Source organism: Neoarthrinium moseri, assembly GCF_022829205.1.
Source record: "Neoarthrinium moseri strain CBS 164.80 chromosome Unknown scaffold59_Wmoseri_CBS_16480, whole genome shotgun sequence".
NCBI lineage: Eukaryota > Fungi > Ascomycota > Sordariomycetes > Amphisphaeriales > Apiosporaceae > Neoarthrinium > Neoarthrinium moseri.
Window position 1 is genome coordinate 123,528 of NW_026055173.1, and position 26,980 is coordinate 150,507.

Sequence of the window (26,980 nt, forward strand, 5' to 3'; positions counted from 1 at the left end):
CAGGTGTGGGCTGAATTATATGCATGTACAATAAGAAACCTCCTATTCCACAGTCCTTCCGTAAGGCCTTGTGGATAAAACGCCATGACGCCTTGCCAACTATCTTTTTCGCTTCCAACACAGTCAACCCTGCCGAGCAGCTGTTCAATGTCCTCCTGCACTCAAGAATTGTGATGTGACAGAGGACCCAGCGGCTAGATTACAGAATTGATATCGATGCTGACACAGATCCCGTAGGGTAAGGAGCAAGAGCATCGTCTAAATACAAAGAGTATGGAAAAATTAGGTATAACACGGGAACGTGGCTGTCGGGTATCATGATGTGGTGGTGGTGATGTTGGTGGTGGGTGTGGGTGTCGTAGTTTCGGTGTGCGTCCCATTCATTTCGGCAACTTCGTGTGTCGAGGGTAACGCTTTCTCCTCCACATGATGGGTCTCAGTGGATGGAGATGTCTTTTCCGATGTTTTCTTTGGATAGATCGAGGCAGTCTCTGGCTCCTCGGGAATCGTGGCAAATCTCTTCAGAACCTGTTTGAGTGCCGGTCTGCGGATCGGCTTCGCGAGGAACTCGTCCATTCCAGATTCCATGCACTCCTTTACATTGCTTTCTTCGGAAAACGCTGTCAAAGCAACGATCGGGGAGTTGTAGCCCATCTTCCGTATCAAGCGTGTACTCTGAAGTCCATCCAAATTTGGCATCTGGATATCCATGAAAATAACATCAAATCGCAGGTTCTTGTCCATGTTGGCTTTGACAAGATCATAGGCTTCCTGTCCATCCTTGGCGATGGTCACATCGTAAATGTCTTCAAGCTTGAGCAGTTTGCTGACAACTTCGATATTGACCGAGTTATCGTCAGCAACAAGGACTCGCAGTTTCCCATCCGGTTTGTTGGCCATTGCACGGTCGATGGCACGCAGATGATCCTCTGCGCTCGGCTTCGGTTTCGCAGCTGCATTTGTCGCAAAGAAGGGATGGCTCAATCCGATGAGACGAGGCTGCTGGTCCAAGACTGTGGCCTTGGCTTCTACAGCTGTTGCTCCTGATATTGAGTTGCTACGGCCGTCTCCATCAGCAGAGACTACGCTGGGCGGTCTCGATTTCATGCTGCTAGAGGCAGTACTTGATGCTCTGGGAGGATACACCATTAGTATTCATCATCCTGTGAGGTCTGGATTTAGCTTACCTGTCCTTTGTATACTTCAGTGGTATGTGCATTGTAAAAGTAGTTCCAACGCCCAGAGTGCTCTTGAGCCCAATAGAGCCTCCCATCAGACCTGCAAGCTGGTGGCAAATGCTGAGACCAAGTCCGGTACCGCCAAACTTCTTGCTCAGCCCCAAGTCGCCTTGCACGAAAGGCTCGAAGACGCGCTGCTGCATATGTTCCGGGATACCCGGGCCTGAGTCTTGAACTTCGAATTCGAACATGTATGCCTTCGCGCTGGGCGGCGGCGGAGTAGGCGATCTTTCGCGTACGTGGACATGAGGCGTTGCTTTGGGATCTAACGGGTTGATAGCCAATGCGGTCCCAGCCTTGTTGTAGGGTTGAGGTGTTGTGGCTCCCTTCGAGCTTCCAGAATGGTTGGACCGATTAGACCCAGATCCCATTCTATGGCGGGTTCGTCCTGCACGGCCCGATCCCCTCGAAAACGATGAAGTCCTACTTTCGTCGAACGGCTGTTCCACTTCTCCTATGCACCTAATTCTGACCGAGACCTTGCCTTCAGCTGGTGTGAATTTCAAACTATTGCTGACGAGGTTGATTAGGACCTGCAAGATCCTATGCTGATCACCCCAAAGACACATATCCTTCAATCTGCCCGCGCCCTGAGGACCCATAGCTGGCAACTTGGGATCCACTATCTCCATGCTCTCGCGCTCAGGGCTCCTACCAGGATCCCAGTCGGTGCTCAGGAACGTGACGGTAAAATCGATCTTGCCTTCGCGAACTTGTTTATCGAAGATTGTCAGTATCTGCGACCTGATATCGCCAAGTCTGAATTCTTTCTCCTCTAGATTCAGCTGTTGGCCTATCTGGTTCTTGGAGAAGCTCAGCAAATCTTCCAACAGATGAAGTAGAAGATCTCCCGACTTGTAAAGTGTCTTCAGAGACTGCTTGATCCTAAAGATATCATCTTCTTCCATACAAACAGCGCACATCCCCAAAATGCCATTGAGGGGCGTCTTCAGCTCGTGGGAGATGTTGGCAATAAATAGCGTTTTGCTCTCATTCGCCGCCTCGGCAGCTTTTTTGCTGATTTCAAGCTCGCTGGTCCGCTCAGCAACTTTCTGTTCGAGGGAGTTGTACTGCTTCAGGAGTTCGTCGCCCATATCATTGAACACCCGGGTCAGCTCTGTCAGCTCGTCGGTAACGTAGTGTTTCGTGTCCTTGACTCTGCCTGGAATCTTGAAGACCCGTCTCCGCGGATCGCTGTCGTGTTCTGACGGGGGTGGCTTGCGTTTTCCTCGGATCGTCCTCTTCAGAGCTGCAAGCCAAGTCTTTTCCGACCTGCTTGAAACTCCAATTGATGTAGGATGATCGAGGTTGCTGTCATGATCGAAATCCAGCTCGTCCATATCATCGTATCCAGGTGGCGCCACGGACTTTTCCGTGGCCGCCACGAGCTTGCGAATAGGCTGAACACTGAAATGGGCACAGGGCACAATGAGCAGAAGCACGACCCCCACCGTCCCAAAGACACAGCCAAGAATGATATTCCGCAATGTTGTGATAGGGGCGTAGGCCTCGCTCCGATCCTGCTCCACTACCAGTGTCCAGTTTACGAGACCTGTCTGGGGGCGTGCATAGCCTACAGCAACCGGGACTCCCTGTTCATTGGTTGTCGACAGCATACTGCTGGCGTTGTTAGCAGCAGTGTTGCGCTGCGTGAGTGCTGCCAGCACAGCAGGGTAGTCGCCGACTCGGAAGGTACGGTCGGGTGCCCCGGCGGCAAAGCTACGTTGCGAGTGTCTGTCGCCGTTACCGGAAGAGACGTCTGGCGGTAGGACAAAGTCGACCAAGACGTCTGACATATTTTTGGCAGCATCGTTGACGGCATTGACTGGTAGGTTGTACCTGCTGAACCTGTTCCAGCCTGTGTTGGGACCAATCACGAGCAGGGAACCAGTCTCCCCTAGTCCTTCCCGCGAACTGACGATTCCAATAAGAGAACTTGACTCGGATATCATGGTCATATAGCCAAGGATTGCGCTGGTGTTCTTGTTATCTCGTACAGGGACTGTCAGTGATACCAAGGCATAGGTCGTGTTAATAAACAAAGGGCCTAGTATGAGTCCGTTGACGGACGTGTCGATCCTGATGTCCGGCCAAGGCCTCGCAATCATCAAGGTCGAGCCATTGTTGAGCGGATCCGGATCGTTTGATGGGTAATACGTGATATTCGGATACAAGCTCGGCGGGTACCCTAGTTCGGTGTCCGCCAGGTAGACAGCGGATCCATTGGGGCTTTTGTAGGGCAACAAAATGCTCGGGGGAGATAGAGAGGTGATGTTGAGCAGACCTCCTGCATTGCCTGTGGTGTTCCTGGAGAAGATCTTGGCTTGTAGCAGGTTAGTCGAGGAATCGCCGGCAGCCTCGAGAGCACTTTGAAGATCATTCGTGGCCTGTGCGAAATTCTCGACAGTCGTGTTTCCTAAATAAAAATTTCGCAGAGACTGTTGGATCAACAAGCGTGTGGCGATGGTTTTGGTGGTCGTCTGCAACAGCTCGATCTCGGACGAAATCTGGGCGGCCTTCAGCGAGGCTGCCAGTGCCAGCTGGTTGGTCTCGACATTGACGACAAACTTGTTGACATAGATCCACGTCGGTATCGAGAGAATGGCGAGCGAAACCAAGACAGCCAGCAGTACCAGGGCTGCCAACTGCTCTCGTATGGCGACTCTCATGGTGGTACTGCCAGTCAGGCCGACTGAGACACAAGACTACAAAATTCGTCGTTCCGCATGCATTCTCCTAGCCTCTCGTGTCGGTGCTGCGCGTATGAGCTCAATTGTGTCCTCCACCGAGAGATCGTCCGCTAGAAAAAGGTCGGAGGTGGCTCCGGGTGTGTGTGTACACGAACGGCTCGAGCTGCCCTAGACAAAACACGGCAGAAAGGCGAAGACCGGAAGGGGGTCGCGCGACGCGCTGTCGCAAGATGGGGAGCCTCGACCACCTATCGTCGAGTGCACAGAGACACAGTGAGGCTCGGGCCACTCGTGTCCTCGTCGAGTCTGAGCAACGTCGCCCCGTAGGATTCGTTGCGAGGGGAAGGGTAAAGGGACGTAATGGCAAAGAGCGTTGGGATTGGGACAAGTGAGTAAGACCACAATGCTCGTCCTGCAGGACTAAGGTATGGCAGACAGACCACGAAGTGAGGGTGGACTGATCGGGGTTTAGCGCCGCCGGAGCTGAAGACGCGGCGCCTTTGGCTCGTTTCTGTGGTATTGGCCACAACCCCGAGCTGCAGTTCCAAGGGCCCCCAGCCGCGCAAGCCCACTAAGTTAGCTGAAGGCAGTCAGTCTTCTCGTGCGAATGCCCGGATGATGCTTTGGCACGTCGGGTCGGGAGATGCTCAAAGGACCCTGACTTGGCTGAGAGGTCGAGACCAGGTCGCTTGCGGCTCTGCACCTGATAGTCGTGGTGATCGGCAAGACGAAGGGGAAGGAAGATCGCAGGTGGAACGAGCGATGGGCACCCGCTAAGTCGGGGGTGGGAACTGGGTGAGAACAGCCGAGAACTCCAGGATTCCCAATCGCGCTGTGGTCGGCAAGGTCGGGTCGGGTATGTATGGGGATGCAGTTCGTCGACGTGGCGAATGGGAATGCGGTTGGCGTCTGAGGCAGGCGAGGCAGTCAAGACAAGACAAGAGAAGAGGCTGTTTAGCAGTGGGTAGCCACGTTTTGCAGCTCTGCACGCAAAATTGAGTTGAATCTATGTTCCTCGTGCGTCGGCAGGCAAGGCAGTCAAAGGGACGGGACGCCAAAGTCAATCAGACAATCCCATCTCATCTCATCTGTCCCCAAGATTTGGCAACATGTGCGTGGGGCTACTCATACAGCGGCCTTTTCTTTTTCTTCCCCCCTCCCATTCTGTTTTTCTTCATAAGCAGAGTCCCGGCTGGCAGGGAAGAACCCAGCAGAGCCCGGCAGCACTTCGCTCTCGCCGTGGACTGGCTTTGACTGGAGTTGCTCGAATTGGCTTTCTCTACCAGACTGTCCACAAAAAACGGCCGTGGATCCGCAATGGGCCAGGGACAAGGGCGTGGGGAAATGAACGAGAGAAACGCAAGAAGCGCGCAGGGGCTCGAGGCTAGAAGTGGCCTAGACTGGAAACGTGCAGGGGTTGGGCGACCATCCGCATGCTACCCTGTCGCTCTCGACTGTGCCGATCGCGATGGCCGTCTGAGCCCCTCATGAACGTAAGTCGTACTGTAATGACTACATAGTAACTACGTGGTCATCGGTAGACACAATGCGACACGGTCCGGGAGGGTATACTTCGCACATACCATAGTATCACGTTTGAAGAGCACCTCCATACAATGATCGCCACCATCGACTAGTCACGCCGCGCACCGTAGTCTGGTAGTGGTCGACCTTCCTTAATACCTTGGGGAAAGATGTAAGGAAGGCTTGGGCCCTTGTTTTTCTTCTTCCTCTTCTCCTTGTTATTTCGATGTACCATAAAAGTTTTATCGTACTTGGTGCTGACCACAGATGCAGGTGCAAAGTCTGATACGACGTCAGGTCTTCAAACGAACTTATTCATGTGCTACCACAAAAGTAGGGTGCCCGAAATCTGGAAAGTTGTCAGATCGCATGCCCCGTAATTAGATCGCATACTCACAATCCCCTCCCGAGTCAGCCTCGTAAGATGCATCCTACACGGTAAATCATAGCGTGCCGCCCTGACTAGTATACCATGTGCTCTTCGGCCGCTAGAGCTAGGCACAATGCCGTAAGGTTGCGTTTGAAGACGGCCTCAGCTGCTAGAGCAAATAACCACTGCCGCGGTATTATAACTCTGGACTCGAAACAACCTTGAAGTTGCTGTGCACTCATTACTGGCCAGTCTTGCTTAGAGCCTTGCCTTGCATCGTACCGCGAAACCGAAAACCTATGTGAAAGAAAGCCAAAGGCTCACAATACCAAACCCCGTCCAAAGCACCCACTTGTTACAATAACATGCCCCATACGCTGACTTGATATCCCCATTTGCGACTGCACTGAACTAATCACTACCAGGGGCTCTTAATATCTTCCCGTCGTGTGATCTTGCGCGGGATTTCGTGGACATATAAAGTAGGGGGGGGGGGTTCGCTTCTGGTCCAAGATGACACCACCGACGTAGCCTATTGGGCTGTTCGTAGTACCAGACGATACTCCAGGCTGACCAGGACTTTACCTGTTACAATTTATTCCCTTAGATATGCTCGCTTCATGGCTAGTCCCCTACTCCGGCAGTTTCCACGTTGCGGGATACGGGCTGCCGATCATCACGGAGCGGGGATGCTTAGAATTTCGACTAGTTAGCCAAGTCAACATCTCCACCTCCGATTCGCCGATGATGACATAAGGCCGGGTCAAATAGAAGCCGGTTATTGTATAAGCGGCCTGTGGAATGCTGGGTGGAAGTGATATTGTGCATCTTCAAGCAGCCTGGCATCGGAAGCAGTTGTTGAGCCCTCCAAATCTCACCCCTACACGAAGTCCCAGAGAATACCAGATCCCCCATCATGGCATCTATCCAGCCACTCGTTCTACACGCCCACGCGACCGGCCCCAACCCCTACAAGATCGCAGCAGCACTCGAGTTTCTCTCGGTGCCGTACACGGTCAAGATGTGGGAGTTCGGAGACGATCCAGAGAAGGGTGTCAAGGGGGCCAAGTTCCTCCAGCTCAATGAGAACGGTCGTGTGCCCGCTCTTGAGGATCCCAACACAGGCGTCGTGAGTTGGGAATCCGGCGCGTGCATGAACTACATTAGGCGTGTGTACGACAAGGACGAAAAAGTGCTGGGGCCTCGGGGCAAGAGCGAGCAGGACAGAGTCGACTTTGAGAAGTGGGAGTACTTTCTGTTGACCACTTTGGGCCCGATGATGGGCCAGAACAATTGGTACAGGTAAGTCTCTCCTGCAATGGACAAGCCCCGAAACAAGCAAACGGTGCAGATTCCTCACCAATTTCATAGGCATTACAATGCAACAAAGAACGAGGACGCGCTGAATCGATACGTCGAACAGTGCAACCGCTGCTACGGAGTTCTCGAGGGCCAGCTGAAGAAGACGGGTGGTGAGAGTATCCTTCCCGGGGGCGTAACGGCGGTCGACCTTCACTTTGAAGCATGGGTCAGACAGCACGGCTTTGCTCAGTTGTCGCTGGACCCGTTCCCAAGCGTTGAAAAGTGGCTGGCAAAGATGGTGTCGCTGCCCGAAATCCAGAGAGCGTATAAGAAGCTGAAGGAGGCACCAGCACCTTGAGGGATTGTATTTAGAAAGGTAGCCAAAGTGACGACAAGTTTCGTTCTTGAGCACCTAGGTAACTAGGAAATGCTTGTTGGACCGAAGATATGCGGGTGTTTAAAGAAAGAAGTTTATACCTCCCTATCCTTGTTTATGTGTGTGCCCTCTTTCGGGGGTAGCAAGAGACTCAGCAGGAAAGAGCAGACACCAGGGTGACTCACGATGCAAATCACAAAGGTGCGATCTCATCCGCAATACATGATGACCACGTACGTTCTTCTCAGAACAAGAAGACTTGCTCAACGCCCAGTCTTTCGGTCACAGGGGTCCTGATCCGACGAAGCTGCCCGACGACGTCGAACGCTGTGCATTGTATCTGAAGTTAAGATCTCACACATAGCTGTGAACAAGACGTCATTCATCGGCGCCAAAACAAAAGTCTTTTTGAGAGATGACCAATTTAGGGCTGCTACCTGTAGAAAGAAATCATCAAGCTTGACTTTCAGGTTATCATTGGCTTGGGGGTGGTGCAGCAGCTTCAGCTCCAGTCCAAGGAAGAAGGAAGACTTACAGACCCGTCGCGTCAAACACGGCAGGCACCACAGGTCAAGACACCGCCCTACAGGCCATCTCGCTGCGTCTCGGATCGGGACGAAATTGCATCTGACTCGGCGACTTGTTTGTTTGCGTATGCGACATCTCGTCCATCCATCCTCACCCTGATAGTCGCGTTGCCTGCAGGCAGCCCCATCCCTTCCTTCACCTGATCAAAACCCATTAAATTGGCGGCGCGCCAAGCCTCGAGCTCCCGTCGCCCTGGTCTCCACTTTTCTCGCGCGGTGACGCGAGCTCCAAAGGACCAGCACTTCGGTTCCCATCTTTTTCTCCAGCCCGTCGGCATCACAACCAAGGCGACGAGCTGCAGCCTTCTTCTCCCCTCCATCCCCTCCTCCCCCATCACATCAATCAATCACCACCGCGTCGCCGATCTCCGTCGCACATCTCCCATCAACGCGGCCCGTCGCGTTCATCGTCGAGATGGCCGATATCAAGATCGACGCCAAGCTCTTCCAGGAGCGCATCAACCATTTCATCACCTCCTGGAAGAATGACAAACGCGCCGGCGACCAGGTCTTCGCCGGCGTCTCCTCGATCCTGGTCATGATGGGCAAGGTCGAGGAGAACCCCGAGTTTCACAAGAACAATGCCATGCACGTACGTACTTGCTCCCCGTGTTCCCAGGCAGCGACCGCGGCGTCGCTGGCTCTCTGCATTCTCAGGCGCTGACTTGCTGTGCTCCAGTTCTGGCTCCTAGGCTACGAGTTTCCGACCACGCTTATGCTCTTCACCCTCGATTGCCTCTACGTCGTCACCACTGCCAAGAAAGGTGAGCCGACACAGAAACCTCTAATTCGTCGCCGCCAAACGGCCCGGCTAACATGATGATTTTAGCCAAGCATTTGGAGCAGTTGAAGGGCGGCAGATTCCCTATCGAGGTTCTTGTCCGCGGCAAGGATGCCGGCGAGAACGAGAAGCTGTTCTTGAAGATTGCCGATGCCGTCAACGAGGCAGGCGTAAGTTGCCCGGTTCTGCCTGCTCGCATCTCATCTCATGCTAACTCGCACTGCCCCGCTGCAGAACAAGGTTGGCGTCATTGCCAAAGACACGTCAAAGGGCCCCTTCGTGGACGAGTGGAGGAAGATCTTTGGCGATAAGTGCAAGGATGCCGAGGAGACCGACATCTCTACTGCCCTCTCCACCGCTGCCTTTTCCGTCAAGGACGAGACCGAGTTGCGCGCTATGCGAACGGCCTCCAAGGCCTGCGTTGCCCTCATGAACCCCTATTTCCTCGACGAGATGTCCGACGTGCTTGACCAGGAGAAGAAGGTCAAGCACAGCGTCCTCGCCAACAAGATGGACTCCAAGCTTGACGATAACAAGTGGTGGAAGTCGGTCGAGCTCCCTAACAAGCAGAAACTCCCGTCCGACTTCGACCCTGCCCACCTCGATTGGTATCTCGGCCCCTCGGTGCAGAGCGGCGGCAAGTACGACCTCAAGTTCCACTCCGAATCCACCAACGACAACCTCCACGCTGGTATCATCATTGCCGGTATGGGTCTGCGATACAAGTCTTACAGTTCCGCTATCGCTCGAACCTTCCTCGTCGACCCCAACAAGTCGCAGGAGAGCAACTACAAGCTACTGTTCGCGGTCCACAACCTGATTCTCAAGGAGATCCGAGATGGCGTCACCGTAAGCGATGTCTACAAGAAGGCCGTGGGCCTAATCAAGTCCAAGAAGCCCGAACTCGAGAAGCATTTCCTGAAGAACGTTGGTGCCGGCATCGGCATTGAGAGCAAGGATACGACCCTGCTTCTGAGCGCCAAGAACTCGAGGACACTGAAGGACGGCATGACTCTATGCATCACCACCGGCTTCCAAGATATCGAGAACCCTCAGCCGCAGGATAAGCTTAGCAAGACATACTCTCTGGTCATTACCGACACGATCCGCGTCACGCCTACCGAGGCCGTCGTCTTCACAGGCGACGCTCCCACCGAGCTGGATGCCACCTCATTCTTCTTCAAGGACGAGGAGGATGAGAAGCCGACGCCCAAGAAGGAGAAGAAGGATTCTCGCGTCGGTGCGGTTGCTACTAAGAACATCACCAACACGAGACTCCGTTCAGAGCGCACGACACAAGTGGATGATGAGCACGACAAGAAGCGCCGAGACCATCAGAAGGAGCTCGCCTCTAAGAAACAGAAGGAAGGCATGGCCAGATTCTCCGAATCCACCAGCGAGAAGAATGGCGCCGAAGTCAAGAAGTTCAAGAAGTTCGAATCTTACAAGAGAGACAACCAGTTTCCCAGCAAGGTGAAGAATCTGGAGATTATTGTCGACCAGAAGAACTTGACAGTCATCCTCCCTGTTATGGGCCGACCTGTCCCCTTTCATATCCACACCATCAAGAACGCCAGCAAGAACGATGAAGGCGAATGGTCATTCCTCCGAATCAACTTCTTGTCCCCCGGTCAGGGTGTTGGTCGGAAGGATGACCAGCCGTTTGAGGACGCTTCTGCCCAGTTTGTCCGCAGTTTGACCTTCCGCTCCCTTGATGGTGACCGTTACGAGGAGATTGCCACTCAGATCTCCAATATGAAGAAGGAAGCTACCAAGAAGGAGCAGGCCAAGAAGGAGATGGAGGATGTTGTCGAACAGGACAAGCTCGTCGAAATCAGAAGTAAGTGTAACCCCAAGTCGTTAGCCCTCCCCAGCGCTCTGCTAACCCGGACCAGATCGCCGTCCTGCTGTTCTTGATAACGTGTTCATCCGCCCTGCCATGGAAGGCAAGCGTGTTCCTGGTAAGATCGAGATTCACCAGAATGGTATCCGTTATCAGTCACCTCTCAGCAGTCAACAGCGGGTCGACGTACTGTTTTCCAACATCCGCCACCTCTTCTTCCAGCCCTGTGCCCACGAGCTGATCGTGATCATTCACATACACCTGAAGGATCCTATTCTTCTGGGTGGCAAGAATAAGAAGACCAAGGATGTGCAGTTCTACAGAGAAGCGACAGACATCCAGTTTGATGAGACTGGTAACCGGAAGCGCAAGTACCGGTATGGAGACGAGGACGAGTTCGAGGCGGAACAGGAGGAGCGTCGCCGTCGTGCCGAGCTCGACCGCCTGTTCCAGAACTTTGCCACCAAGATCGCAGAGGCTGGGAAGTCGGAGTCCATCGAAGTGGACATGCCTATCCGCGAACTGGGTTTCAACGGTGTGCCATTCCGCAGCAACGTCTACGTCCAACCGACCACCGACTGCCTGATCCAAGTTACCGAGCCTCCCTTCCTGGTTGTCACCCTCGATGACATCGAGGTTGCTCATCTGGAGCGTGTGCAATTCGGTCTGAAGAACTTCGATCTCGTCTTTGTCTTCAAGGACTTCACCCGCGCACCCGCGCACATTAACACGATCCCGGTCGAGTCACTCGAAGATGTCAAAGAGTGGCTTGACTCTTCTGACATTTCCTTCACCGAAGGCCCCCTCAACCTCAACTGGCCAACCATCATGAAGACGGTCACGGCCGACACGCACCAGTTCTTCCTGGACGGCGGTTGGTCTTTCCTTGCCAATGACAGCGACGACGAGGAAGAGGAAGAAGAGGAAGAGGAGTCCGCCTTCGAGATCAGCGAGGAAGAGCTTGATGAGGCCAGCGAATCGTCTGAAGAAGACTCGGACTTCGACAGCAATGCGTCCGCCGAAGCCTCAGAGGAAGGCTCCGACGAAGACGACGAAGGCGAAGATTGGGACGAGCTCGAAAAGAAGGCTAAGCGAAAGGACCGCGAGAGCGGCATGGAGGAAGAGGACCGCAAGAGCAAGAAGCGTCGCCATTGAGCTTAGGTCCAACACGGTTGGTGGGTGCTGATAGTGCGGAATCATTTGTTTTTGGCGTATGTTTTCCCGTATATGGACACATGCAGTCGGGGGATGGGGTATTTCACGGACAGAGCGAGACGCTTGGGTGGAACTTCCTTAAAGATGGTTGTGTCCAGTGGTATGTAGATTATATTGTCGAGGGACAAGGGTATATTTCCTTCCGCTCGAGACCTTGAGCCGCAAGCCCGTGGCGGAAGCTGGCAGCACAGGAGATCGCCACATTTTGGTCAGCGAGATCCCATTACTGTCTCTTGGGCTTTGACATCCGAAAATGCAACGGCGTTGACTGGACCTGGACAATGCAGACTTCGATAATATGTGACGTGACAGGGTGAATCTTAGAGAGTGACTTTAGTGTGCTCGAATTTCCACAACTTAGAGACTCCAGCCTATCACCTACTGTTATGGTGTATACGTCCACTGTGCCAGTTTCTCTGTTGGAAAACCGCAGCGACAGCTTCAAAACTTGGGTTCAACTTGCGTTCCTTGTCGCCAAGCAAAGTTGTACCAACACAGATGACCAGGAATTTTTTTTTTTGGCCTAAGCACGAACTCATGTATAGTAGAGTTTGAACTGATATACAGTGGGATGCGCATATATCCATTCGAATCAAGGGACAGCGCCATGACTAATTGGCTCTGGTCAGGTACGGTGAGGTCTTCGTCCGCCTTCATTTCACCCCATCACTACCGGATACACACAATACGGTCAAAGGTGAACGCGAGATTTAATGAAGTGACTTTATTGTAGTTTTCTCTTTATATTATACACCGTGGACCCGTCCTACGCAGACGCGGGGGGTGGTTCGTTCGCTCATTCGTTCATGGTATCAAAAAGTAGGGCCTATCAAGAGCGCCGACCGACAAATAACAACAAAAACAGCAGGTTTGGGGTATATAGGACCCGGCCTGTACGCCAGCGCAAAGGAGTCGCTCGTATTTCCAAATTCAAAGCAGAAGGGGCGGTTTCCATTCTCTCCCGTCCCTTGGTCCGTCTCATCAATCATGGGGGGTTCATCATCGGTCTCGATCTCCCAACCGTACGTATCATCTCGCCTTTTCTTTTCGTAACTATCCGACATCAGCCAGCTTAGAACCAGCGGCGGCTGGTGGAGCGGACGGGCGGGCTGTCGTAGCGCTCGGCCTTGGCGCTGGCGCGGCGCTTGTTGTGCAGGCGGGCGCTGCAGCAGGTGAAGAAGATGACGACGGTGGCCAGCAGGTTGCAGACGGCGCTGGCGAGCAGGGTCCAGGCGGCGGCGCCGAACTCGGACGTCGCGCCCGACCCGGAGTTGTTGACGGCGCTCTTGAGGATCGAGAAGCCCACAAAGTCCGTGATCAGCACCACCAGCGTCACCAGGAACGTCAGCAGCGCCACCAGGCTCGCCAGGAACGAGCCCACGACGCCCGCGCCCAGCGCCAGCAGGAACGCGATGAAGGACATGCCGGCGGCGACTGGGTGGAGGACCTGGTTTTGCACGGTTAGCGAGCTTGATTCGCGAGAGGAAAAAAAAAAAAGATCGCCTTGCGCAGAGAAGAGATTGGGACCTACCATGACGCGCGTCAGCGCATTGCTGGTGCCGGCCGCATAGTCCGAGAGGTCGATGTCGACCGGGGACTGCTGCTCCAGGACATCGCCGGCGTCGTAGCCGACGTGGGTGCGCGAGCACAGGTCGCCGGTGCTCTGGCGGATACAGTAGCCAAAGGTGCCGAAGGTGACGTCGGGCGTGTATTCATTGTTGTTGTTGGGCAGGACGACCTTGAGGACCGACAGGTTGTGGACCACAGGCGCCGAGATGGACGTGATGATCAGCAGGATCATGGCCACAAAGAGCAGGAAGGACCCGATGTGGTGAAAGAAGCCGGTCTGACGCATCTTGGGCGATTTGTATAGGCGGCGCGTTCGGCGGCCTCGTCAAGGGGGTTGGTTTGGGTTGGCTATTGCGGTTGAGGACGTGGGAATGTTCCTGCGGCTGTGTCTTGCCACTTGGACGAGATGATTCCAGCAACTATGGACAGAATTGGAGAGGGAGAGAGAAGATCGGGATGGGAGCAGAAGCCAGAGCGAGTGGGAGGATGAGGGAGTCAGACGGCATATAAAGATGTTGTCTCAGAAGGGCGATCTCAATTATGCCGACGACAGCGATACTTGGCAGGCAGCCCTGCACACTCGAGGGTCCGCGGTGACAAGCAGCACAAACAGGAAACGGAACGAGGGACGGCTATTCGTCATGTGGCATGCGGTGTATTGAACCGTCGTGAATGGCTGGTTCCGAACTGGCAACTAATCTAACTAAGAGACAGACAGTGAATAGTAGCAAGCCACCCTGGCCACGACGTCATCCGGGCAGGCCCTGGGGCTTTGGGGGTGGACGACGGCACTGGATGTGGGCTAGCCACTGCGCGCAACGGCAATTCGGCAGGGTCTCGTGGGTATTCCCCAAGGGCGGCCCAGGCCCGGCCACCCCAGAGAGTATAGACCATCTCGGTCGAGGGAATCGTCGCGCACGAGCGAGAGTAGGAATCCGGAAAACGCGCTGGTGTAAGTGACGTATGCGCTAGACCAGGAGTCGAATCGGCCCCTGCATCGCCTGGGCGCCGGGTAGGAATTGTGGGGTTGCCGTTCCTTGATTTTGAGTTTGGAGCAAACAGTGACGTCCCGGCACAGCACAACACAGTCAACTGACGCGACACGACATGAGATGACAGTTCCTGTTGCTGCAACCTGCAGGCACAGGCCTCTAGGGACCCCTACTTCGTCGACTAACCTAGCCAAGAAGCCATCCCGCCCAGCCGACTTCCGACGACTGGAGGTCCTCGAGGTTCTACATGACGGGTCCCGAGTTCGAGGGAGCAAGCCAATCGTAGAAGCCGTGAACACAATGCCCGCAGTCCGGTTTGCGCGTCCAGCCATACCAATCTGGACCCCTGCTTGCCTGCAGTTGCTGGCCGTGGCCAGATGTGTTTCACCGTTAGCTATCAGGATGATTCCGCTCCACAGCTGTCCCGCCGAACCCTGCATAAGACATGCCGCAGCCCCGGTCATGATGAGCTGATGAACGATAACAAGCGCGTTAAGGCTTAGGTAACGATGCGTTCGTGCGCTGCTCGTGGCCCTGCTAGCCGTAAATTCGGCTAACCGATACCCAGCTATGCGTCCTCATCGAACTGAGCCCGACCTCAGACAACTCAGACTCTAGCATGTTGACCGTGGTTCCTGCTGTGTCTTTTCGCGATCCCAGTCGGTGATGCGTGTGCAGAGTTGAACGGACAGTTATGCTCTTTCTCCAAGAACTTCTCATCCGTGCCGTGGTATGTTGCGGCCAGTGGTGTATTGTTGTTATTGTCGTGACTTGTGCATCCGTAGTGCTTCATTTTTGAGATGTTCCGAACATATTGTAGAAATTAGATGGCGATACGGGTTCGCTGTTCGAGGCTTGACTGTTCCCCTTACTCTTTCTGCCACCCCTGCTCTTGCTCTCTCTCTTGTTTTTCTCGCTTTTCTTGCCGTCTGATGGCACTTCGCCCCCAAGCAAAGCTCCCTTGAAAGATCCGTCGCTCATGAGAGATGTCCCATGCCCAGCCTTGTCTGGACGTCCTTGGGAACCCCCAGAGGATTTTGCAAAATCCAACATCCGTCCCGTAGTTTGAGTAGTTTCCTCAGATTCTGTCGCGCCAGCTGTTTGATTTGCTTTGGGAGGAGGCGACGGAGGTGCGGCTCTGGCGACCGCAGCTAGACTTTGCATAACGTCCGGGACCTTTCCGAGTTGCCTTTTCCGCAAGCGCTCCTTGATGAAATACGATCCTCTCTTGGAGGACCCGAGCAAGGCTTCCGCACCTTCGTCCTCTATTCCCGCCGGGTTGTCTGATGACTGATGGCCCGTCTCCCAGTCGCGAAGAGCACCCGTCATGGGACCCGGAGTCACGGCTAGTCTCATTGCGGCCGATATGTATGTTTGGCGAACGCCATTGTCTGGCCATGGGCCATGGAGAGGATTCAATTTGACGGCGCGGTGGTGGTCGTACGAGGCATTGGCAGGGAACACGTGGACGGTGAAGATCTTGGACTTGAGCCCGAGCTCGCTCCCGGTCTTCGCCTTTTCGTGATTTTCTGCCAAGACAGGCGTGAATGGTCGGATGTTTATGGGCTCGGTGAGCGAGGACCGGAAAGTAGAGCCCCAGGCGGTTGTCGCGAACGTCGCGGCGGCCGCCCGATCTTGCGTGTAGACGATTCGTTTGAAGGGCGAGTCGGTCACCAGCGCTGTCGCCGCAGATACCTCTTTCGTCACGGCTATGAAAGACGAATTATCCTGCAGGAAGAATGGATCAGCGGGTTGGTCATTATCAGAAGTCAACCGGGATCCTGTTGTCGCACCTCGAGCTTCTTGAACACCTCGATCTCCGGGTTGCCAGCCGTGGTGCGCAACACCTTCAGCACGGCGCGGCGCTCCGTGAAGCTGGTGGGCGCCGGTGTGCATCTGACGAAGAGGGTCCGAGAGCTCAGCGTCGTCGGGAGCGATCTCGCAAAAGCTGAGGCGGCCATCGTGCGCTGGCGGATTGCCTTTTCGCAGGAGCGCGGTTTCCAGGTGCTTTGGAGCTCCGGGGGTCAAACCTTTGAATTTGCGACGGAACGGTCCCGCGTCGGAGTCTCGGTGCGGAAATCTGACTTCTCGCCAATCACGGCTGCACACCCCTTACCACCATGCTGGCCCACCCCTTTTCGGCCTTACATGCCATCACATTCAACTTTCCACGTCGGAGTACATAATAATCGAGTCTTATAGAGGACTATGGTATTATGCATACCAGGACTAAGCCCTCAGATCCTGATATCTAACTCAGGAAAGGCACCGAATGACCCCAGGACACCATGCGCCGTGGCTTTCAATTTGGGGCTGAATTGGCGTCCTCGATGCTAAACCATGAAAACTGCGTAGGTATGCATATTGGCCTTACAGAGTGCTACATACTCGTGGTGGTACATTACATGTTGCAGTTGGAACTGTGGAGTGAGCCTATAGATATCCAGTCTACTTGACGATCCTTTAATTGAACTTTCATCTAATGCTGTGTTTCGGGTATCTTCAAAATATATATATACAGGCAATGCTACACTAGCCTCCCGCCCAGCTCTTTGAGCCGTTTGGCCGGGTCCTGGCCGTTTACGTAGGCCTGGTCGATGGCCTCGTTATACACTTTGGTCAGCCTCTCGACCTCGTTATGAGCCTTCACCCGATCCTGGGACATCTTGTCCAAGCTGTCCTCGTGCTCTTTCCTGTCCTTCGGACGCCAGGCACCCTCTAGCTTCTTCTTCTCCTCTTTCATGGACTCTTCGAGCCTCCCGACCTTACCCTCGATCTCGTTCTTGCGGTCTCTCAGCCACTCGAACTGCGCGTACTCGTTCTCGCCCCCGAAGCAGAGCCCGTACGAGTCGCAGTAGCACATGTGCTCCCGGGGGCAGACGACCGCCTCCCCGAGGAACAGGTACTGCCACAGGCTCTCGAAGACGCGGCCCGCCATGCCGTCGTCTAGTTCCGTATTTGTGATCCAGTCCCGCAGCATCTCGTACTTCTCGTAGGGGATGCTCTGCAGCGTCTCGCGAGTGACGGCGAACTGCGAGCAGCACGCCGCGCCCATCATCGAGGGCATCGGATCCTTGGGGAAAAGTGCCTTCCACGCGTCGGCGAAGATAGCCTGCTCCGGCATGTCGTCACCCGCGGCGAGGCTGTGCGTGTCGATGTGCGCCGGGCACCCCGGGTTCCACTTGCAGCGCAGGTTGGCGTACCCGACGCGCTGGACCTTGTCCATGTTCAGCCGGCGCAGCATGTCGGCCGAGTCCGGCAGCAGCGAGTCGTAGGTATGCCAGGCATACTGGTGCGGGTGGAGGAAGATGCTGATGTCTGAGAGGTTGTGGTAGTGCGTGAGGATGTAGGTGAGGTACGGCATCGCCTCGTGACCCTTGTTGATGGGCGTGTGTAAATCGGCTGACTCAGAGTCATCGACCGAGTAGATCCGAAGGAGGTACTCCGGCTCCAGGAAGTTATCACGTATCCAGCCGACATCTTCATCTTTAGTGTGGCCTGTTATTATGGTCTTGGTAGGTGTTGCATGGTGCGTCGAGTTCTTTGGCGGTTGTATGGAACCACCGTCATATGGATCTGGTTGCTCATCTGGTGTCTCGGTGATGAATGGCGTGTCTGTTATGGATGTCTTCTCTGTTTCGTCTGGTAAAATAGCGGTTTCAACGGGCTTCTCAGTCTGTCCGCCGTGATTTTTCCCGTTTATAGTCACAAATGGTTGAGATGGGTCGTACTGTCGCTTGAAGATAAGGATGATGGCGCAAGTAACGAGAGTCCCGATGATGTAGAAAGGTGAATGCGGATGCCTCCAGAGTCCTTTTGAAACGCTTTTTGAAATCATTTTGCGTAGACTGGGCTTCTCGGGCCAGATATATGGTAGCACCGTATACCTAAGAACAAGGGGGCATAGTTAAACGGATGCAATGGAGACCCAGTAGAAACAAGCAAACATGAGTATAATGAGCGAACAACAATACAAGAGCAACGTGTGAAATGGGCAACAGCGTCAGATTACTGGAAACCCTACGCTCACGGAAGCACAGGAAGTAACGTGTATCTTATTCTCTGTCACAGAAGCATCAGCTGACAACGCCGCGGGCAGTGAGGATCCTGGGTGGTCCTATACGAGAGGGACATGCAAGCGCCCCTTCCATGCTAGAGGTCAAATCTGGTAAGGCCTGGCTGGGTACGCGGAGATTTTCGTCCAATTCACAGCCACGGACTCCCTGGCCCCTCCCTGATGCGATTATCTTGCAATCTGCTCATACTGTTTGTCACCTTTTGCGGGGGCAATAGGGCGTACCCGGGGCCCTATTGAACCCCACTGACAACCATCACCGGGTCCTCTCTTTCGGTGATACCTCGTCGATTACGTACCCCCTTTATCATACAAGGGGACCTATGTGATTTTCTTTCCACATGGAGTTGATACGATCTGGATGCGATCCCATCAGCCGCATGCCTTGGTGGATTATGCGCTGATCCCCCCATGCCGCCGTCTTACCTCACGAAGAGACAGTCAGCTTGGCGGCCTCAGCTGGTGGCCGGTTGGTCCCTCAAGTTAGACCCCCGGAGGAGGGTGGTATTGGATTCGGCGACGCGACTGAATGGAAAAGTGTTACAGAAGGCCACTCTACCACAGTATGCTGCACTGATATTCAGGGTCTTGCGGCTCGCAGACATTTAATTAAGACGCAGTGGAGACTTGAAAGAAAGCTTGGCTATGGTGTGCATTTTGAGAAGGATTTACGCTAACGTACGGATACAACCCGCAGCGGACTTTGCATGAGAGTTCTCGCCTGTTTCGGCACGCCCAATTTGCAGCTGTCAACGCCACGCACTTCAGCTCTGCAAGAGTCGTCAGCACTTAAAACCTCGCGGGGTTTTCCTCTCTGCCGACGCCATACTCATCAGTCAGTGGCCAGTAGCCTATTGCTTAAGTGACATGATTCCCAGATCCGACGGGGTGTCGGAACAAGTGACTGATCGTCACGGGGCGCTGTAATTCTACTGGCCTCTGTGGACTGACGGGATTATCGACGACAACACTTGAACGTCGTTTAATCCTTGGTGCACATAAGCTTAACACTGTTGCCTGCACTCTTGCTGGCCTAGCCGAAACCAGGTCGTTCTCTAGACCTAGAATGTGAAGAAGAGGATCCGGACCCCGGCACCATGTCACAGTCAAAGTGGAGTGCTCCCGATCTGTCAACGCCTTTTTCCAATCGTATCCGTATATTCCCAAAAATCCCCAGCGAAAAAGCGCCGGCCTGTGCCCCATTGCTGCACTTTTGCAGTGCCAAGAGACAGTGACAGTGACAGCACCAGAGCCACAGGGGTCTCCTATGGCTCGATACTCTATACTCCGTACTCCGTAATTCCCCCCATGGACACATCTAGTTAACCTGTGCTCCACAACCGCCCCGAGGAAGTGGTATGTACGCAATTTCCTACGCAGATACGACGACCTTATTTCCATAATTAGGCACACAGAGAGGCTAGCCCCCTGCTCAACATCGACCAGGCAAATGTTCGTCGGCTGCTTTGCTTGTTGCGAGGGGACCCTGTCCCCCACACGGTTTAGAAAGTTTCGGGATGGTGCATCTTGGCCTCGGAGCACAACCTTAAATCAGAGCAGCCCATACATATGTTTCATGTTAAGTGAAGTGTCATTGGGCTACTCGCAATACAAGGATTATACTAGAGAAATGGCCAGACCATGGTAGAACCAATGTCCGGAGGCCCTATACCAACGCCGCCCACTTGCAGCGTCAAGCTGTAACGTTGTCAAGAATCTTTATCTTACGTGATATCTGCAATAATAACATGTCAATTGATGTAGAGACTGAATTACAAGGACTGGCCTACTAGTTCTACAGAAAACGGCGTTTTCGATCATTGGAGTGACCCAACAACATCCAGTGTAAGAAGAATTCGTCGACCCAATATACAACTTCATACGCTCCCCTATCTCACAACGCCGCGATCGTGCTCCTTGCCTCAGATGTTATAATGAACAAAGGGAAACAATGGCAAGACGTATTGCCTGTAGTAGTTCGACTTTAGTTAGGTCATTAGGACTGCAGCGAGCATGTAGCAATAACCACAAACAATGGCCAGGCTGAGGTCGTTTGCGGTTGGCGGCTTCAGCCCTCTCGAAGGGACCTTACATACCGCTGCTTAGCCGTTGTGCGTGCCCTCGACGGTCCTCCCATCGAGACACACCATCAAGTCGGGAAGTAACAGGGCCTCCCGGACCCAAACTGTCACATGTAAAAGCCCTCCCGGACCAGTTCATCCACATCTCCGCCAGCAGCCTGCACCGCCTTGACGGCTGCCTCGCTTAGCCGGCGCCGCCGGTCCGCCGCCTCCTTCTCCCGCCGCGCCTTGGTCTTGGAGCTGCCGCTGGGCGCGACCCCCGTCATGAGTATGTTCTTGTCGTTGGGCGTGAAATTGACGAAGCCCACCTGACCGCCACCACCACCACCACCTCCTCCTCCTCCTCCGCCGCCGCCGCCCATCATCCCGTCTCCGCCGCCGGGGCTCCCGAAGCTGACGGGCCCGGATCCCGGATTCGGCGTCCGGGGCTCCCGCCGCGACCACGACCGCTGCTTGCGCACCGAGATGGACGACGAGCTCGCGCGGTGCCGCGGGCCCATGTGGTTCGGGTCGTACGGCCGCCGGTGGTGGTGATGTCGTTCCGCGGGCGACGGCGAGGCGGACTCGCCCTCCCGGTGACGTGCGAGCATGGACCGCGAGGAGCTGTGGTGGTGCAGCGACGGCTTGCGCGGCGACGTCATGGAGCCGTGGTGCCGGGCGCCCGAGGACGGGGCGCGCGGCTGAGGTCGGCGGTGCTCCGTGTAGTGGCCGCGGTGGTGGCTCTGTTGCTGACGGGGGTGGTGCGTCGGCGTCATGAGCTGGTCTGGGATGTTCGCCGTGAGCACGGCGGCCTGCGGCTGTCGCGGTTGTGGCATGTGGATCATTAGGCCCGAGAGCTCGTTCGTGAACTCGTATGGGAGCTCCGTCTGCTGGTGGTGCATGATTTGATTGAAGGACGCGTTGCGGACGCCGTTCTGAGAGGGCGGTGGGGGAGGATGGGACGCCGTTGGAGTCGGTCCGTCTTCCCACCAGCCTGGGCTATGGATGGTTTCATTGTCGGGAATATAGGAGTCAGTCGGCCACTGGCAGGAGTTGTCATTGATAATTCCTTCCATAGGCCACTCAGCGGAGCTAGTGTTCCGTTGCTTCGACCTCGGAACTTGCGTGGTGGGCTGATCAAGCGTTGGAAAGTTGTCGTCGAAAAAGAATTCATCCTTCATGGCTGGGGTGTCCAATGGCGTAGTAGGGCCATTGACAGCCCCAGGGTGAGGCATGCCCTTGTCATAGAAAGGGTCTTCCAGGTCACCGGTCACGAATTGTGTATTGAATGGATGTTGGCCGGAATACGGTATCCTGCCAGTAAGTGGTGGTGATAGTGGCAGCCCATTATTATCGATTGGCTCCGGCTTGAGACCCGGCCGATCTGTAGTATATTCATAGGGATTTTGTAGGTGAAGCTGAGGCTCCGGGTCCCTGCTGAACACGTCCATTGCTGACATTGAGGTATGAGTCTTCAGTGGCTTCGAGCGATGGGTGGCTCTGCGAATAGTTGCATATACCGAGTTCACGAATCGACTGCGTTTAGTTGGACTTGACTGTGTCAACAATGGGGGGCTTGACGGAGCTGTTATATTGGCACGTGGGGATTTGAGAGATATGCCTTCCAACCGCAGTAGCTCAGAATCGGAGATAGACTCTCCCCCTATGACAGGATCTGCTGGGCCTAATATTGCTGATGCTGGGTTGCTCTCTTGGGCCAACGAACCTTGAATGGTCAGACCCGCCGGATCCTCAGTAATAGAGGAGACCGGGAAGCTATCTTGGTCATTGGACGAGTTGGTCCGGCTATCGTCAAGTGAGTCGAGGAGGACCGAGGGACTCTGAGGGTCGTTGAGAAAGTCGTTTGGGTCAAAGGTAACATATTCGTCAAAGAAGTTCTCATTTGTTGATACCTCGAGTCCCTCGCCATCTTGCCAACATGAGAGTTGCTCTTTGTCTGTCTTATAACGCACCGTGGTGGACGCCATCGCTGGGGAGTTGGATATTCAATGAGTTGGCGAGATAGCAACGCTTTGACGGGGAAGTCGTGCAAAGGAAGTTCCAAAAGGGCCAAATGTTTCCTTGTATCTGGACGTGGTACACGGATTAACAAGCAAATCGGTATTCCACGGCAACAGGAGGTATGAGACTTTTGCGAGCCACCCACCAGAAGGCTGATCAACGAGTCAGTCGCTTGTGTTGTAACGAGGCATCATATAAATCGATGGAGAAAATGTCTGTACATAGGAATGTGAGTCGAGGCCAGGCAACTCGAAAGGTTCAAAGACCCCATTCCTCGCGCTTTTGAGAAGGGGCACCCTCCAAGCCGTATCCTCGGACTCGGCGAAGGCCAACCGAGTATGCCCATCCTAGGTGCTCATCGGGGCCATCTCGAATCTCTGTCTCAAGGGGAGACAAAGGACCCTTTCAGAGCCATTCCCTAACCGACGTCTGGGAAAACTCAGTTGGAGGCTCGTCCCTGGACGATTTAACTGCGGGGCGGCGAGGATGGACGTCGAAACAAAGAAGGAATGGAATGGAATGTTGGTTGATTAGGAGTCGGCACAATTGCACGGGCCAGCCTGACGCTCAGCCACGGGAGTGAATCCAACTCACGATGAAGACAGAACGTGTACGAGCGATGGTAGATCCAGCCGAATCGCGGCAAAGAATCTGACTTCTTGTGTTGTATGCCTAGGCTGGCGAGGTATACAATGCCTTGCCAATTAGCCAAGCTCAACTCTGCGGCGGCCCCGGAGGCAAACACATACTTGATCCATGAAAGACGATGCAGCCTCCACACAATTACTGGCCAGAAATAGAACTCGACCATCCTCCCAGAGCCAGGCAGTAAGTACTAGTCAGAGTCGTGAGCACAGGGTCGAAACAAAGGGTCCAAGGGGGGATGGACGCAACAGGACTCAAATTTACGCAGAACCACGTGTCGTCTGTTTGAACTAATTTTGTCGAATTTGTCGATCTAGTTTGCCGTGCGGCGCATCTTCAAAGGGAGATGCTTATATAAAAATCGCCAGGCCAGCCAACCAGGCTTTGGCAGTGCTGGCCGTTCAGGGCCTAATACTCTCATTCTGACCTTGCGGTCGAGCAGGGAAGCTCAGCCTCTTCCCCGTTGTAAAATATCCCAGTACCCTGTTACAGAATCCAAATATACCAAACAATGGCCAGTCGTATCCTCTCCCTGAACCAAGCTTTGGTAGAATATGCCCAACTTTAGCCACCCGAGTGCCAGGCAAAATGCCGCCAACGCCGATTCTTTGTTAAGGGGCCCATTCCCAATCGCCCCAAAATAACCTGACCTGCCATGGCTTTGCCATGCTCTAATCGCCGTTTAACGCCTGCCAAGGGGTATATGCAACGTGCTCCCAAATCATTTATACAATAGCCAAATCCCAACGGTTTAAATCGACACAGAGCCCACCGGCGCTTCGGGCGGCGGTGTGAGCATCGGCTTCGACCTATCACGTTTCCGCATCTTTAACTTGTTTCGCTTCAAGTTCTTGCATTTCAAGGCTGCTTCTGTGGAGGTGCAGAATTTCAGCCCATTGGGTTTTCGAATTCCTCCAGCCATGCCCGCCTGACGGAGGGTAACCAGGTTTCTGATGAGCGCCTCCTCCTCCTGCTCGCGAAAATCCATGTCGACTTCCAGGGGCTCCAAGGCGTCCAGCATAGACTGGTCGGCCGGCTCTATGGGATCTGTAGACGAGCCACTTGGGAAGCCGGGCTGCGAATTCGAGACGGGCGTAGGAGGCGATGAGTTCTGCACGTTGCACTGCACACCATGTGCAATCATAATCTCCATCAGCGCCTCACGTACGGCACGAGGGTTGGAAGGGTTGGTCTGGCATCGGGTATCGATGCGTGGCTGTGGCCCAGAGGCACAAGAGGCCACTAGATCCGTTCGACTGTCAGGCAATTGCGACTGTGCTCGATCAAGGTTCCGTGGCGGCGAATTCTGTAGGGTTTCGCTTGGTTGTTGAGCTAGCGGAGCCTGACTTGGGACGGAAGATGATGCGACGGGACTGCGTTGCGACGAAGCATCCTCAACTGGAACGGAGATGCTTTCAAGGCCTTCATGCTGGGTCCGCGATAGCAGCGACTGCCTACTCAGTTGATGGGCGAGTGTATCGATGGTCTCCGAGTTGCGTTGAGTGCGTTGAGTGCGTTGATATGGGGTGGAGCTGCTCTGTGTCGGGGCAGCTAGGCGTTGCGACGAGGACCAGTCTGCCGGGACGTCTGTGGGAGAGAGGCGCGTGTCCGGGTCGGGGGCGGTGCCCGGATTCACCCTCTGATCGAAGGTGAAATCCTCGAACATCTTGTTCCCGACATGAATGAACACGGGGGTTCGAGGGCCAGGCTGAGGTTTGGCGGAGAGAGCGAGAGGGAGAGAGCGCTTAAGTGACGATTGCGTCTCTTGGAAGGGAAATGGGGAGAGCCCGGGAATTAAAAGGTGGCACCAGAGCGCATCAACCGTCGATTTGGGGGTGGTGCGCTAATGCAGCCCCAAGAACTGGGTCCTTAGCGAGGTCCTTCGTCGGGTGGGCTCCAGGTCGCTGGTACAGGACCGGACAGGACAGGACAGGGCCTGTAGTTAGTGTGCCTAAGGTCGGTAGCCAGTGACTGTGAACTGCCTGCCTGCCAGCCATCCAGCCAGCCAACGGAGGTCGCTCTGGTACGGTACAGCCCAGTGCGTGCAGCAGAGCAGCAGCAGCAGCAGTCATACTCAATCTGGTGGCACCGGTCGATGCGAGACACAAGTGACACACGCGCACACCCAGAGACGAAGCAGCTGGCTGTGCAAGTGACTTTCGAATGTTGGCTCAAGATCTCTCTGTCAACCAGTCCTCGAGTTCCTGGCGGCCGGCTCTGGCATTTCTGGCTTCTCGCCTGTTGGCGCCCAAGATTATCATAGCCCTTCTCAGGAGCACCCCGGCTTGCACGGGCGTCTCAAAGGGCAGCTCATAGTGGCAAGGCACCTGGATAATTAAGGTCACCATTGCCACTAACGACGAATGGCGGCTGTCCGCCACCGACTAGATCCTACCGGGCGCCTGCTGCAACCTTGATGATGAAGCCTCGACTTTCCCGACCGCACGCCCACGGCCGCCCTCGAATGTACCTGCGACCTGGTGCTTCTGTCGCGTGGCCCCTACACAGTAACTAGTTGGGGCTTTGGACGGACTTCATCTGAGCGTGCGTGGGCACGGGCGTCGAGTTCGAGCTACATGGTACAATGTTGGCATGAGCACATGCCTCTGGTTCGTGCTCTGGCATTCAATGCACGATAAAAGTCTGTGTGCTCTGTAGCAGCGCTTGTGAGGCCCGACTACTACCTTGAATCACACCTAATGCTCCGATCTTACTCAGGAGACCCGCTCAACTGATCAAGTCATGAGTCTGGAGCCCTCAAACTGGAGAACCCGAGGGAGAGGACAGGGCCCAACGCCTCCCAAGTCACTATCGAGGATCCCAGTGACCAGGAAAGCCTTGATCCTGGTCGCGAGCGGGGATTGGACTCTCCGTCGATGAGTGGGGATGGATGATGCCGCTTCTGCAAGGTGGGTGGAGCCAAGTATCGATCAGTCGGACATGGCCTGAGAGATCCTGTTTCCCTTGTTCTGGAAGGAAAACGAGGTGGCCAATGACATGGCCACTTCGGTCATGCCCTCCAAGCTGGTCACACCTTGACACCCCATCCGAACATCTACTATAGAACATAATCCCACTGTAATCGGACCTTGCGTGTGAGATACAGTGCTGCGGCAGCAGATTGACGGCAGTGCTCAAACCCTCAAGAGATCAGGCATGAGCGCATCCAATGAGCTTAGCTACCTGCCGAATACATCTGGTCTAGATACAGCGTCTCTTGTTATTCACTCGAGTCTCCATTGACTGCTGTGTTGCGTCCCTGGCCCTGTCATGGAGACTCCATATGGACTTGGCAGTGTAATGGCCATCGTAAGATGTGCATACTTTTCTTTTTTCTGGGTGGTACTGTTTCTCGTTTCTAATTGCGGCATGCGCCGGTCTAGCAAGCGCTGTGCCTCGACTTCAGTTGGCGCCGGCGTGCTGCCACAGCCCGTCCGTCGGCGCTTCCCACATGAGAGATGGTCGAGGTGCAAGGGCTGAGAGACTCCACGCCAGGGCTTTCAAAGGCGTGTCGAAGAAGCAACCCGAGGTCTCCGTGCCAGCTAGGCTATTCCGCTGGCCCGTCAAACGTCATCTGTTCCGAATGACGACGGGGTTCTGCACCGGACGAGTCAGTCGGTGCTTCCCAAGATGGTTGTTGACAGCGGCTTATTAGACAGTCGAGTTATAAGGTACACATGTAAGCGCAAAC

General features: G+C 54.6%; 8 protein-coding genes across 8 annotated transcripts; 2 read left to right on the forward strand and 6 right to left on the reverse strand.

Annotated features, from left to right (window-relative positions):
* Positions 1-315: 315 nt before the first annotated feature.
* JN550_010826 (uncharacterized protein) lies at positions 316-3,907 on the reverse strand (the record flags this gene model as incomplete). Its single annotated transcript, XM_049309123.1, has 2 exons — positions 316-1,132; positions 1,188-3,907. The coding sequence occupies 2 exons, from the start codon at positions 3,905-3,907 to the stop codon at positions 316-318; spliced, it is 3,537 nt and encodes a 1,178-aa protein (XP_049167216.1).
* A 2,831-nt stretch (positions 3,908-6,738) lies between these two features.
* Positions 6,739-7,482, forward strand: JN550_010827 (uncharacterized protein; the record flags this gene model as incomplete). The annotated part of the gene is made up of 2 exons (XM_049309124.1): positions 6,739-7,124; positions 7,194-7,482. 2 exons carry the CDS (start codon positions 6,739-6,741, stop codon positions 7,480-7,482), a joined length of 675 nt encoding a protein of 224 aa, XP_049167217.1.
* Positions 7,483-8,502: 1,020 nt separating this feature from the next.
* Positions 8,503-11,866, forward strand: JN550_010828 (uncharacterized protein; the record flags this gene model as incomplete). Its single annotated transcript, XM_049309125.1, has 5 exons — positions 8,503-8,679; positions 8,767-8,851; positions 8,917-9,038; positions 9,103-10,708; positions 10,764-11,866. 5 exons carry the CDS (start codon positions 8,503-8,505, stop codon positions 11,864-11,866), a joined length of 3,093 nt encoding a protein of 1,030 aa, XP_049167218.1.
* A 1,132-nt stretch (positions 11,867-12,998) lies between these two features.
* Positions 12,999-13,781, reverse strand: JN550_010829 (uncharacterized protein; the record flags this gene model as incomplete). Its single annotated transcript, XM_049309126.1, has 2 exons — positions 12,999-13,373; positions 13,458-13,781. 2 exons carry the CDS (start codon positions 13,779-13,781, stop codon positions 12,999-13,001), a joined length of 699 nt encoding a protein of 232 aa, XP_049167219.1.
* Positions 13,782-15,276: 1,495 nt separating this feature from the next.
* On the reverse strand, positions 15,277-16,448 carry JN550_010830 (uncharacterized protein; the record flags this gene model as incomplete). The annotated part of the gene is made up of 2 exons (XM_049309127.1): positions 15,277-16,215; positions 16,281-16,448. 2 exons carry the CDS (start codon positions 16,446-16,448, stop codon positions 15,277-15,279), a joined length of 1,107 nt encoding a protein of 368 aa, XP_049167220.1.
* Positions 16,449-17,014: 566 nt separating this feature from the next.
* Positions 17,015-18,325, reverse strand: JN550_010831 (uncharacterized protein; the record flags this gene model as incomplete). The annotated part of the gene is made up of 1 exon (XM_049309128.1): positions 17,015-18,325. The coding sequence occupies one exon, from the start codon at positions 18,323-18,325 to the stop codon at positions 17,015-17,017; it is 1,311 nt and encodes a 436-aa protein (XP_049167221.1).
* A 2,425-nt stretch (positions 18,326-20,750) lies between these two features.
* On the reverse strand, positions 20,751-22,610 carry JN550_010832 (uncharacterized protein; the record flags this gene model as incomplete). Its single annotated transcript, XM_049309129.1, has 1 exon — positions 20,751-22,610. One exon carries the CDS (start codon positions 22,608-22,610, stop codon positions 20,751-20,753), a length of 1,860 nt encoding a protein of 619 aa, XP_049167222.1.
* Positions 22,611-24,040: 1,430 nt separating this feature from the next.
* Positions 24,041-24,955, reverse strand: JN550_010833 (uncharacterized protein; the record flags this gene model as incomplete). Its single annotated transcript, XM_049309131.1, has 1 exon — positions 24,041-24,955. One exon carries the CDS (start codon positions 24,953-24,955, stop codon positions 24,041-24,043), a length of 915 nt encoding a protein of 304 aa, XP_049167223.1.
* Positions 24,956-26,980: the final 2,025 nt, after the last annotated feature.